At 39.0% G+C, this 14,774-nt stretch overlaps 1 protein-coding gene across 4 annotated transcripts in view; it reads right to left on the bottom strand.

Moving 5' to 3' along the window:
- The window catches only part of LOC105683393, a 105,044-nt gene extending 92,064 nt beyond the window's left edge, over window positions 1–12,980 (bottom strand). For 2 of the 4 annotated variants that reach the window (XM_048652987.1, XM_048652985.1), the window contains exon 1: window positions 12,790–12,980. In XM_048652987.1, coding sequence (XP_048508944.1) covers window positions 12,790–12,799 — 10 coding nt within the window. In that variant the 5' untranslated portion in view covers window positions 12,800–12,980. The remainder of the gene's footprint in view (window positions 1–12,789) is intronic. The other 2 variants (XM_048652989.1, XM_048652988.1) reach the window with 1 other exon arrangement.
- Between the last annotated feature and the right edge of the window lie 1,794 nt (window positions 12,981–14,774).

Below are 14,774 nucleotides of genomic sequence, written 5' to 3' on the forward strand. Positions count from 1 at the left end.
AGAGGTAGGCGAATCGATCGTCATCGTCACGTCGTCGCCCACCAAGGAATCATCGTTTATGGAAGATTGCGAGTTAACAACCAACACATAACCGGTATTTAAAGTCAGACTTCGTGAAAGTGTACACACAGGTATATATATACATATATATATCCGTTTATACATATGTATATACGCATGATATATCCTGTTATATTATACTGGTTCCCGATGGCTTTGGCTTCGGTTGGATTATACATAGCGTGTATCGTAGCCCAGGGCGGCCGGCGGCGGTTCAGCTTCGCCTTCGCCGTAAAATCAGTCTCCTTGAATTATATTGGCCGCGCCGAGCGGGTACGGTGTCCGCGCGGTAATGCTTACGTGGCTTTTTAGGCTACAGGATGATGCGATGATGTTCGACCTAGCGCGAAACCACATTATACGAACGTATAGCTTTATGCAAATATTTCAGAAGAACCGCGGGGCTGAATGTTCTGTAGAGCGAAAAAAAAAAAAAAAAAAAGGAAGAACAAAAATCAAATAAAAAAGAGATTTCTCAATGACGCAAAGATGGATGATCTCGAGGTATACGCGCACGACCGCTTGGTATTCGTGTATTACGTATCATTATGCAACTCGATGTGATACGCGTATATACATGTATCCCTCGGATACGCCGCCGCGGTATAGGTGATCCCGAGGAGTACGCGCGGCCACGCCGGAATTTACAAATTAAATCAAGAACTACCGTTACAAGACAATCGCCCCGCGTTCCTCCTAGGCCGCTCCGTTGCCGTTGCCGATGCCCACCGCCGCCGAAGACAACGTACGCCATCATGTGAAAAACGGTGCAGATGTTTTATCTACATGCAGCTATGAAGAGCAGGAGCGCACGTGATACCTGTGCACCTATTCAATGCAACGCGACTCATCTGGGAATTCGAACCGCGTGAAATAGAAAAAAAACAAAAACAAAAAAAAAACACGTATCTCCCGTAAAAATTTCCCGTTAATTATCGCGGAGAGATGCGTGTACACTGCACGCGATCTTTTATGGATTTAACTAATTAACGTCTAAAATTTAGGAGAATATTTACTTCGTAGATGCACCTGTAGGTATAGGTATACGAGTATGTGCACCGCAGGCCGGTGTTCCCGGAATATTTAATGAGAAACATCGACTAACCGCTCTACGAATGGAAAAAGAAAAAAGCACGCAGAAGATGAAAAGAAAAAGAAATTTCTATGCGGATGTGAATTGACAATCGGAAATATGAATCCGGAATTTAAAACAGACGCGCCGGGGGTTTCCGTTCTCTCAAAATGGCGAATCAATCGGCAGACATTTTCTGTCCGCTTGTATACGTATGTACACGTACGTACGTGTCAATAAATAAACCCTTATGCCTCACGTACGGTTCGTTGATCTCATCTTTTTCGTTCCTCTCCGAACGTTGAAAATGAAATTCAGGAATTTTCATGGATTGAATAATGTCGTCATCTCAGACGAACGAACTGTACAAATATATCGCGTATCACGCTATAGATTTTGTGACGATTTTGAAGAAGCGTCGCCGCTACGACGGGGTCATTATCCTTTATCCGAATCCTTCTCGTGATGTATATCCGCGCGCTGTTCAGACGCGCTTATTATCATCATCATTATGATCTCTCATTAAAAATTCACGTGTGCGCTAAAATAATCTACGCTTGCCCACAGCTAAACGATCATTAAAATTAACCAACGGATATACAACCGATACTTTTTTTTTATGCTTATTTTTCTCTTCTTCGCCGCCTCTGTCTAAATATTTCATTTTCTATGTACCGGGACACGCAGTTGTTTTTTGAAAAAACGAAAACGAAACGTCGAGTCGGCGTCGCTTTGTACGTACGTTCGTAGGTATACACGCGCGGATCATCTTCCCGTCAAAAGGTATGTTAATAACGCAGGGAAGAAAAAAGAGCAGAAAAAAGCTCTAGACAAGTTTTTCAAAAACAATAATGATAACTTTTCACATGGGAAAACAATGAATTTTTCGTGAATCTGAGAAGTACGCGATATGACTAATAAAATTTCTCTCCGCTTCCATATATCGAAATCAAAAGGTACATGAGAGTCGTAATACCAAATGGGGAAAAATCCAGGGAAGTGATCCAAGGAAAGGAGGTTCTCTTTTTGGGCTTGGAGTGACAATTATAACCGACGGGCAACGGGCGACAACGGTGGAACAAGTGGTACCGGTATAATGTAAGTCCTTTCTCGATAGATCTGTATTCCACTCGCGATCTCCGGCCGTACATTTCGGTATTCTGTGTGCGTTACACCTATAAGCCCATACATCCAGGGCGCACCGGTCGAAGCATCGAGGAAAGTGGTAGTCAAACTATGGTGGTATATACCCGTGGACAATATATATATGTACCTACGAGGTGTGCGTCAAATAAAGAGTATATATACCGAGTACAAAAGAAAAACGGAGATGAAAAAATTAAGTGAAATAAAATTAAATAGAAAATAAAATAACACGCCGTCCGTAGCGCGCGCAACAACGGCAGAAATGATCGAGAGGAACAGAAGAAGAAGAAGAACGGTTGAGAAGAGAAAAAAAGAAAAACGAAAGAAAAAAAAGAAAAACGAAAGACGAAGAAGAAGAAGGACGTTGAAGCGAAACGCATGCAGACACGAACCTACGGATAGCTGAGGCAACATCCGGCATGAATCAACAAAGTAAAACAGCCCAAGAGTCGCGCCAAAGAACCTACCTAACGCCTACTACATAGCTACTATTCCATACTATAAGGGGACGCAAGAATTACTGGACGAAACCAAGCTGAATTTATATAGTGGAGTGAAAGTCCACGTCGATTACAAACTGCTCCATGTCCCGATACGCTGGCGTGGGCCGATCCGCGTCATCCGCGGCTCAAACTGTTTTTTTTGAATTTTTTCTTTTTATTTTCTTTTTTTTTTCATTTTTCTAAACTCTTCTTTTTCTCGTTCTTCCTTTTTCAAACTCGCGATTTCACGGCGCCCCGAGAACCTGCTAGAATTCCACGAAGAATCATCTCGTCGTGTACGATAGATTGTAATGACGATATCGCGCGGAATTTTAGTTCGCCTGTACGATTGAACGAATCGAATTATCCGCATGCAAATGTTCTTCTCTTCATATTTTCAGTCTTCTTCTTTTTGATTTTTTATCGTTTTGTTTCTGCCGTTTATCGTTCAGATGATCGCCGCGAAGGATCCGATAAACTCATCTCGTTCATACAAACGTGAGCTTCCCACGAGATTGTGAACCGACGATAAAAATTTTAGGAATAAAAAAAAGAAAAAAGAAACGTCGAATAATTTAAAATTTTGTTAACCTATTTCTTAAATTCGAAAGCAGAAACGTTTTGTCTTGTAATGCATTGTATCGTGTACGTAGATATAGATTTATGTGTAAAGGTGTATGTATCAATGCCGAGACACCGCGGACTTGTAAAAATTGTGTACGAGGTCGGTGACCAAAAATATAATTCACGCGAACGAATTATAGGCTATATTGTGTGCGAAAATCTCAAGACTATGTGGTATGTACATACAATATACACGGCTATACATATGTATTATACGTGTATGTATAATACTGTGTATCGCGGTTTAGCGCACGACTTCAAACCGTCTATGGTAAAGTCCAGTTCGATTGCACAATTTTATATGTATATACCTGTATACGCTCAGACTGTCGGCCCACCCGATATAAATCGTCGTAATCGTTGGTTCAACGCTGCATTCATTGCGAATCGATCTGTGAGATAAAAATTCGAAATTCGTAATCTATGGCAGAAAAATATTTTACTTTTTTTTTTGGTTTTTTCTCATCTGTGCGATCAGACAAGCTGAGTAATCGTTGAGTGGAGATGATCGTCAATTACTCAGGCCACTCGCAGTCGATAATCTTAATATCCTTCTTATTTTTATTTTCTCTCATGCGCGCTACTGAGAATAGAAAATGGCGTTATTGCGAATTACCTAATACACGCGTATCTCTAAAAATTTGATTAATCGTTTCCTTACCTATCAGACAGACGCGTATGCACAGGTGCATTTAATTACTCGTGTACATCAGGCGTCTCTGAAGATGTAAATAATTTGCGATCGTGAAATTGTTAATTGCGATGACGAACGCGCGGAGATCCACGGCTTATTGTTTCACGACACAATACAGACGCATTTATCGTACATGTGCATACGTATAGCAATGGGATACGTTATTATTAATGCCGTAACAATATAAGGTACACTGAAATATGTACATTTATATGCCAACAATGTGCAAACTTTTACTCTCGCGAATTAAAAAGCGAACCGATATATAAATATATATCGTTCCGAACATTCTCCCGCGGCACAATACCCGGTATACATACGTATGTAATGAATAGATATAACCGCGCACGCCTATGACGATCTTTGATAATAATTACAATTACTTACAGAGAAACTGCACCACAGAATTTCATGTAAATCTTCAAATGTTGAACGATATTTTTATCGAAAAAAAAAAATCTACGACGTCGCGTGTAAAGTGAAAATTATGATAAAAATAATTGTTACATAAATAGAAGAAATATTGAGTAGGCAATGTACGCGGTATAGAATATATTTAATTATTACTTCAATTATTGCTGTTATTATTTTATTTGATTTTTTTTTCAAACCTTTTTTTTGCGGTACAGATACAGGTATATATATATATATATATTCTATAATGGTTTAGTAATGACCAGCTCTTTGTGCGAGGAAAAATCGCGTTGCCGCGCTGCAATTCGCGTGTACATAGCTCAAGGACGTTAATCGTACTTCGAGTCTCGTTTTATGACACAATACCTTATTATATACAACGTACCTATGTATTTATTTGTTAAGCGATATTACCGACGCTGAGGTAAAAAAAAAAACATATCGCCGATGTGATGTATAGAAGGTGTATCATAGCTACCTACTGCCAATTGCACATGTGCGGTATACGTACGTATAACGTAGTACGTACATACGTATCTACGAAGACAATAATAATTGGCATCGATCATCGTGAGATTCACATGAATTAACTTTTGCTCCTAACGGTAAACGTAATTTAAACGAGTGCCGACACCGACGCCGACGCTGCAAAAGCATTTCGCTACGACACGGCCATTTCTTACGGCTATCTGTATACATATATATTTATTATATTTAACGTGTTACATAATTATTACCCGTTTCAAACGTTTCGGATCGTACATCACCTGTCTATGCGTATAATAGATGCGTGAAAATAACCGGTATTTTTTTTTATGGCAATTTTTCTTTCCATTTTTTTCCCTAAAAGTATTATACTTATATGTGTATTATATACGCAGACACGGGTATTATATAGATTGCAACTCGAAAGATACGAGATAAGATACAGGTATATATATATGTATACATGTGCGAATCTATCGGCTTCTGTATTTAATGTATACCTGTATGAATCGCTCAAACGGGTTTCGACTTTTTTATGGTTATCATTTTTCGATACTCCCGAGCATAATATTTCTATTTTGTTCGCATCTCGGATGTGGATAGCCGGAGCCATGAGACGTTAACCCCGTCATCGGTCACTCTCAAATACAACGACCTTTGCCGCGTGATGTGTATAATACGGTATATAAATTCATTTTATCCACGGACATAGAGGTATATTTGTTTTGGTGGAAGGGTACTGGCAGTTGAGAATCTGAGGTGCGCGATATAGCGTACGCTACGTGTCTTATTGTAGGATCAAAAACACAATAAAGTACACGCGTATAACGTTATAGTAGTCAGCATTGCGAGTCTGGAGTCTCTGGCTCGTGACGCCTCCGTTGCAAGCATTGAACTCTCCGCGTAGTCTCTTCGCGAGCTATACTTATACCTATGTGCCTCTACCTATAGCAGCATTATAAGCGCTAGCAAATGCTTCTTCTATTATTACACTATATATCTGTACAGATTCTCGAAGATAATAAAGTTGACCGGCACCAACGGCTGTTCCTCCTACTGCTGCCGCTGCCGCTGCTGCCGCTGCTGCTGCTTCGATTTTACTTCTGACTATATTGACCGACTCTGTACACGAGTATAAAATACATCTGTAACAGCATATTTCACGGGATACGCATAACGAACTAACTCGCACGTTCGTACGATGTACACGGTACAAGACGTACAAAAGTACAAACGGTAATTGCTCTTGACCGATCGCTAGGAATGCCCGCAAGAAAAAGAAGAAGAATAAAAAAGAAAAAAAAAAAAAAACTATATCCATTATCTCTTATTCGTTTCCTAGCACATGTACCTATATATGTATGTATACCATACATACGTGATGTACAATTTAGCCATATCATATCGTTATACCGAATCACTGTAGCTCACCTATTGTGAGGAGTAAAAAAAGGGCATATCTAATGCTCGTGTATTGAATCTAATTTGAATTCTATATAAAGTGATTCGTTATACCGGGTGAGTTCGAAAAATGGTTTCGCAGGATGTGTTATAAAAATAATAATAATAATAATAATAATAATATCGCGATAACAACTTTCGGAATGATATTTCCATAGCGATCTCCTTCTCGGATGATTTTATGGTCGATGCTGTATAGGTATACTACAGCCGAGCACGTATACACAGTATATAGAATATCGCTGAGCTGCAGGTAATTGAGAAGCTTACGGTGCGAGAACCGGTCTAACATCCTTTTTTGCTTGAATTCAGTCATCTCCTTGAGTTGGCGGCACCGCGGCGGCGGCGGCGGCGGCGGTAGCTTCTCTGATAGGAAACTGATAGTGAGAATCTGGACTTTCAACCGAATCCGAGTTACAGATATCAACGGGCATCTGCACGCAGTGTACGCATTGCGGTATACCCGCATTCCTCGAAAACTGCAAATTATCCAAACTCGTGCGAGGTCCCTATGTCCCTATTATATTATAATTACCGAGATACGGTTCTTTTTTTTTTTTTACTTCTTTTTCCACTCGGTTCAACGACATCGAAAATTTCCTCTCGTTTCACGATGTACGTGAAAAAAGAAATGTGTATCGCGAAGTCGATTAAAGGATGAACATTTTCTCAATTTATCGTTCATTTTTCTCGTTATACGCTCGATTTTTTTCACCCTACGTCCGGTAACGTTCTTTTTTTTTTTTCAAATTTCGAAAGGTTTTTAACCGCCGTACACGCAATCCTCATCTCCTGTGCAGCTGGACGATTTACATAACTTAAAAAATTCTCCGGTACATATAATACGTGCAATTGTGCACAGTTTATGATTTTCAAGGCATAAAATTTACGGCAAATTATCCGTGACCGGAAACATCGATGCCCTTCACAACGACGGGCGATGTGCATCCCAGGAAAGATCGGCGGACCGTGGAGTCTTACAGTTTTACGTTCACAAAATGTGAAAGAAAAAAAGAAAATGAAAAGCAAAAAACCGAGGAGGATATACCGAGATCTTTTTTTTCCGAAAATCACTCTCTCCTCGATCTCTCATTCGATCGTGTCGTGTGAAATTTCGGTTTTCTCTCTCCCTGCACATGAAACCAAAAAAGAAAAGAAAAATAAACAAAACGAACGATTTCATCAAAATTTATAACCACGCGCGGTTCAAAAGTTATTTATAGATATACGTAAAACAAATTGTCTGCCGCATGAGTTTAGCCTTAGAAAGGTCGCGCGTGCGTCGAGGATCGTTGGTCGCGGTGCATCAGGAGTTAGCGCAGGATCGTCGTAGTCGCGTACAGGTATACATACATAATGCGAGATGTACCGTACACGGCAAATGTATAATTGTGTGTATCCACGTGTAGATGTGTAGTAAAATTTAGCTGTGCAATACCGGTACAGCTATAGATATACAGAGAGAAACAAAGAAGAGGCTGGCGCACTAGGTATCAGAAGTGGTAGGTGGTAGGTGGTTGGTAGTTACGACTGAAAATATATAAGCGACCTCCTTGAGATCGGTCCTTGACTCGTCCAAGTCTCATGCTATGTAGCTAAAGGAGGAGCAAAACTGCTGCAAGAGCATAGCTGAGGCGAGTCGAGCTGCAGCAGTTCTCTCGTGTATAATGGCATATACACCAACCGGCGAACACGCGACTCGCTCCACCGTGTAACACACATACGATATGCCCACCATATACCCTACGGTACCACGCACCACAGTGAGGAACATGCAAAATCTTACACTCTTTCATATCGCGGGGTATACCGCGTCGATAATTCAACCGGCCGCCGACTATTGAAGTCTCAATAGATCTGGATCGAAAAATTTTCGCCTTTCGTTCGCCGCACCTTCCGAACAGATCGACAATTGAATCGGAAAAAAAATCTTTGTCGAACGAATTCGGTTGATGAAAAAAACAAACATTCCATGAAAATCGAAAAAGCGGGCTGTGACGACAAGAGTCGCGCGATTGACCCGAAACGCACCATACGTACACACCCATTAAAAAAACCCGTACGAGATATTCGCAAAATCTCTCGCTCTCTCCGTGAGAAGTCTGTGTGCATACGCGAAAGACGAACAGATATAATGTGTGTACAGGTACAGGTACGTAATATGTAAAATAAAAAAAAATAAAATAAAAAAAAAAAACTAAGCGTATGTACACCCTGTGAGTTTGATCCTGGGATACGTTATACCTGTAATAAAGAGCGTATGATGAGGGGGGTTGGGATCTGAATGATGTGTGCAATGATCGAACCCGCGATGGTACTTATGCGCTCGAAGTTTAGCAGCTCGTACGGTATAGTGCTCGTAAACATCGTGATACCGTAATAATGATGATAATAATAATAATAATAACGACGATTATGATATCAAGTGTAATGTACGTTAATTTATATATTCCCATGAATATACGTATAGGTATGGCGGAGTCGTCGGATGTCTATAATCGGTAATATGGGGATCTGCGGTATTGACCGCGCCTTAACTCCGCGCATAGATATACAGCTTCGCGCTCGACTCTGAAAACTTTTCGCTCGTTCTGTACACGCCATAACGGGCATTCCTCGCTTACGTTTTCCGGGATGAGCTAGCTGATACACGTGTGCGTACGTGTAACTGGCACTTGAAGAATTCATACATATGTGGAGATAAAAGTGCCGGAGAATCTAAACCGAAGCTGAGAAGCGGCCTCCACCTTGTTTCACTTTTTTAGAACAACATATGCATAGAAGTAGGCATATATGCGTTTTCCACCTGACACCGGCAACCAGCCACGCTCTTCATAATTACAATTTTACAGCTCTGCAATTCTGATCGTTCCATCGCTCAACAGACGCCTTGATATATCGGTAGAAAAACGTAATCCATACGGAAGGAAAGTAAGGCAAAAGTAAAATAGAAAATAAAAGAGCAAAAAAATGATTGGGAATTGCAGAGAAAGAAGTGGGTAGCTGCAGTGCAGGGGCAGCAGCTGTTAAATTAGGAGCGAATTTTATCCGATCAATGATAATGATGACGATGATGGCTAAATTTTACACGGCGCCTGAATTAAATTAATATTTATTACACCGTCTACGGAGAGTTATTATTTTGTGATCAATGGCCATCGCGGATATAATGGTCTAAAAACGAAACAAAAAAAAAAAAACAGAAGGAAAAAAGAGGCAACAAAAAAACACGCATGGGCGTTACTTTAGCGCCCTTTTTCATACGCTCCTCACCTACAGGCTACCTTTTAAACATCCGCTTATATGGCATGTGTATACATGTGTGCGCCTATTATATACCTTCTACTAATCGATTGAAATTTATCGCTCAGGTATATAGAAAAAGAATTGAAAACAAAAGGTAAAAGGATTAAAAAATCAAGGATACAACACACTTAACAGGTGCATGGTTATAATTATCGAGATGCGATCTTCGCGCGAATTTTATAATACTACAAGCGATTTCTATCGATTAGAGATAGGACAAATATAAATTACGGTAAAAATAGATAATTGAAAAACAATCAATCGATAAATAGGTAAAAAACAGATACGGGGGTTCAATCCTCCTGCAAAAGTGACCTATTCTCATTTGAATCGAGGCTAACAAAAGTGAGAAATAAAATGAGCAGACATTTTATAATATCATAGAAGTATATGCGTAGAAAAATGATGAATAAATAAAAAAAAAAAAAAATGGAAAATAAAAATAGACACGGTGGTAATATAATTTACGAAATCAGCCAATAACGCGATGTAAGTGTACAACTAATAATATATGGAAGGAACCTCTTGAACAAGCATGTATGATATACCTATGTATATAACTATCTATAAAATTTATTCGTACATAAAAAATCTTTCATAGGTTATGCAGTCAGCAGCTATAGACCGTAATTCTCAATTACCAGTTTTGTATGCGGGTTTACAGTATAAGTAGGTATATACCTATAGAAAAATGTTGAATATGTATTTAGGAAATTGAAATCTCCTGCAACATCATCATTGCATTTGGTATCGTTCAAGTTTCAGGTAAACCGTTCAATCGATTCACGATTATATGCCCCTTCAATATTGAGACGGCAATTCTGAATCTCTTTATCCAAATCTCTTAAACACACACGAACTCCGGGACATAAAATATCTACATACTTGAGCTCCTATACCTGTAAACTTAACCAGCATAATATATATATGAGAGAAATTTTCGACATCTCTTTTTATGGAGAGATATTCCCGACGTATACCATCAACCTATGAGTATATAATCAAGAGTACGTAAGGAATAATCCATGTATAAATTAGTGGGAAAGATATTTTTGTTTTAATTTTTGCAATAACTAAACGCGTGAAGCAGATCCATATAAATTATTATCAGTATCACCATTATTATCATTATTGGGCAATGCAATGATCGGAGAAGCGCGAGAATATATATATATATATATATAAACGGGTTTTTTTCTCATTCGAAAGGGGACGCGTGACGTCATCGAAACCTTGCCAAAAGTTTCTTACAATACACCTACACAGGTTTACGTATACCTGTGTATGTATAAAACGCGTCTTTACATCCAGGCATGTATCGCATCGACGTACGTACATTTGCCCAGGCGTAGGATCTCACGATCTACGATGGCATTTAGCCGAGAGGAATCGACGAATAAAAATTGCCGTGATAGATATATTCTATGTACAGTGAATGAGAATTCATTATTTGATTGGAATTCTTACAGTCGATAGCGCGGAGGGGCGAGAGGGCGTATGATACTCGGATCGACAGATCGTCGCCATTGTGGCGCGAAATTTTTCTTTTCGCCATGTTCTTCCGGTCGTTTCGAATCGGAGAGTGAATTTCGAATCCGTTACTGTATACGCGTATGGGCCGTAAAATCGCACCTACATATTATGGGAAAATACGTACGTATAAAACTAGAGAAATATTATTGGCTTGGGTTACCTCGTGCTTCGTTGTAAAAAGATATATCCAGAAAATCGCACTTTGTGTAATATGTGAATAATAATGAATGGGGAGAGTCTTGGTTCGTTATCGATTCTTCTTATAATTGATCTTTCGCTTTCGGCTGGTCTTTTTTCTACATCTCTCCCGTCACTCGAGCTGGATACCGCGTACATATCCTCGCGTCAACCAAACTGGTCACTTTGCACTGTACGTGCAAACGTAGTCCCGCACCACACACTGCATTTGTTGATTGATTTATTTCAGTTTAGTTATAGTTTTCGTTTTCTTTTACAATTTCTTTGCTCGATCCCACACAGCAGATACACGCGGCAACTCACTGCGTTTCCGGTATCATCCCTCTTACGGTGTAAGTATTATACATACATACGTATACTATACTCGTTCCGCGCTGACCATTTTCAGCCTTCCTTCGCTCACTACTTCCGCTTCTTGTTAATTCCATCGCTTCTCCGCACCCCTCCCGACCCCTCTAATTTCATTTGCAGTTTATTCCACGTACTTTTTTTTTTCTCCAATTTTATTCCGTATACCTTCGCACACTGTTTTATTGCGACTATTTTATCATCATGGGTGTATATGCCACCGTTTTTTTTTTTTTTTTTATATGTCAATTAGACTGCACTGATTCACTGTATTGGTTAATTATAATCACAGAACGATTCAATTAACACTTAATTTTTTTTTATTAATCTTTGAGCGTTCCGATCGAAGAATTAATAAATTCTTTCTCATCGTTGCTTTTGGTCTGTTTATTTTATCGATGATTGGTGTTGAAATGTGTGTGAATTTACGTGTTTTTTTATTCTTTTCAGTATATAAAAAATATGTAGTATATATTCCCTACGTATGTATGAAACACGTTCGTAAGCGCAAGCGAGTTTAATCGTATATAGAGCTACATATGTAGGATATTAATTCGGCCCCTTTACTCTTTGAAGAAAGTGACATCGATGCCTGACCACCACAACCGAAGGTACGAAGTGAAGTAAAAATAAGAATAAATAAAAACTACAGAGGTGATCTCACGTCTTGATCCACGAAAGATCTAAAACCCCACCGGACAGCTGCTGTTTTCGTTCGCCAGAAAACTAGGATATAACGAAAAAGATAAATTGAACACCAGCTGCTGTGAGGCGGCAACCCCTTAATTTCTCGGCGACCTCGAACACCTTATGTTACTTTTATTTTCATTTTCCAAAATCTTCGACAAACGAATTCTGTACGTAACTATCGGCTTGCGTCTACGACGATTGAGAAAAATAATTTTCAAAGTGTCGTGAAAAAAAAAAAAAAATGAAAAAGAAAAAAATCGGTAGAACCAACTTACCCGTTCCCATGGCTGTTCGGCGCAGCCTCTTTTCTTTTTCACGCGTTTATCACGCGTGTCTTTGTTTTCTCTTTACTTTATATTGTTGTTTAATTAATTTACCGTCAGATCTTTTTGGTCGATCGTTATTCGCTGTACAATTATTAAACGAAAAACGATCTCTTCGTCCAGTCGGAAGACCGCGGACGGACTGGTTGCTTCTAAGGAACTTTTTGAGAGCCTTCACCAGAGACAAGACGACGTCATCGCGTACCCCGTTTCCGATTGGACGACGCGTTTCACTACCTCTCTCTATCACACCTACGGAATATATTGTACATATTCCTGTGTACATACACAACCAACTTTTAACACACCTTGGATCTTTTTACGTACCCACACCGACGCGATACCTTTCGTACAATTTCTCAGGGCAGCCACCGACGTTGGATTAACTTCGACTAATACGCGGGGCACCTGAAATCCGACGCGGTTTTTCACCGAACATCCGAATCTCATATGGGTGACCCTGCGGAATCGCGAGCTCACGACGTTCGAATTATATATTTAACTTTTGCTTCGTTTCGTCTAAGTACGTGAGAATTGTTTTTTTGTTTTCTCTATTTTCTTTCGCTTCGCTATTGACACGATATTTACGTACGTATATCACGGCCGACTTGTGTACACATGCAATGTGGGATAAGAAATGAAACGTTCCAAACACACATGAAATGTCTCCGAAATTGGAGAAACTGAAAAAAAAAAAGAAAGACGGTACGGACGTTATTACCTACTTGTATACGCCCAGGATTCCTAAGCAATTATATTATAACAGTTTTTACAGCCGACCTCATTAGGTGTATGTATGATATACACATTTACGTATATGCAGTGTATTTTCTGGAAGGTCGTTCGTCAGATCCTTCAGATATTTCATGCTGATTTCGTAAATTACATTACACTATTTTTATAATTTTTTTTTTTCAACCCCTCATCTGGTCTCGATTCACGCGATTCTTTCGCCGTACATTTTCGCGTTGATATACCCACATATCGGGTGATTAGCATAGAGAAATTTTTACGCTCTTAAAAGAAAGGCGCGTGTGTGTCACCCGTTCTCATGTATGCAATCGCTCGTTTTATATTTATTTGTTTTTTTTTTTTCTCTTTTATTTTAGGAGTGGATCACAATGCGCTTTGTTATTCCAAACACACCTTTACGCTGGCGTAATGCGGTAAATACCTCATATACCAATATTGCGATTGAAAAAGTGAAATTGCATTATTTTGATACAAGTGCAGCGATTTGAGAATTTGTCAATTCATTTGCAAGTATAATAACGACGAAATGTTATCCTTAAAATTTTGTTATTGAAATTATCGATAATTCATAAAGAAACGCGAAGGAGGCACCAATTGTTGTAGCTGCTGTGCTGCTACAGACTGCGCGAAGATATGCGATAACTGTTTAACAATAGATAGGTATGTACTTAAATTATAATCTTCTGCAGAAACGGGTATTTATTTTGTTGGGATTAACTTGTACAAAGTATATAAGTAATTACATCGCCTGGTCAAGGCTTAATCTTATAAAATCAACGCGTCTTGACTTACATAACGTTGTAATATTGCGTGCTTTATATATACCTGTACATAATACGACGGTAGATTTCAATTCGGATTAACGTCGGAAAAAATTGAAATTATACTTAGATAAATTATAGATTTTATACTATAATGCATACATATAAAGTGCATGGATTATACTGCGGTGAAAGAGAACTGAAAAAATAATCAATTTTGTACAAATTTATCTTTATAAGAAGCTGACATCACGTTGAAAGAAAGAAAAGCTTCAGCTACCCCCTAAAAATATGCAGAACCATGCAGAACCGGTCGCTCGTAATGCGAATTGGAATTCAAGTAAAATATATGCGTACGATGTATATATATAATATTATAAATACTTATATTTAAACATCCTGTCGCAGTGAAAATAAAAATTC

Source organism: Athalia rosae, chromosome 3, assembly GCF_917208135.1.
Source record: "Athalia rosae chromosome 3, iyAthRosa1.1, whole genome shotgun sequence".
Taxonomy (NCBI): domain Eukaryota; kingdom Metazoa; phylum Arthropoda; class Insecta; order Hymenoptera; family Athaliidae; genus Athalia; species Athalia rosae.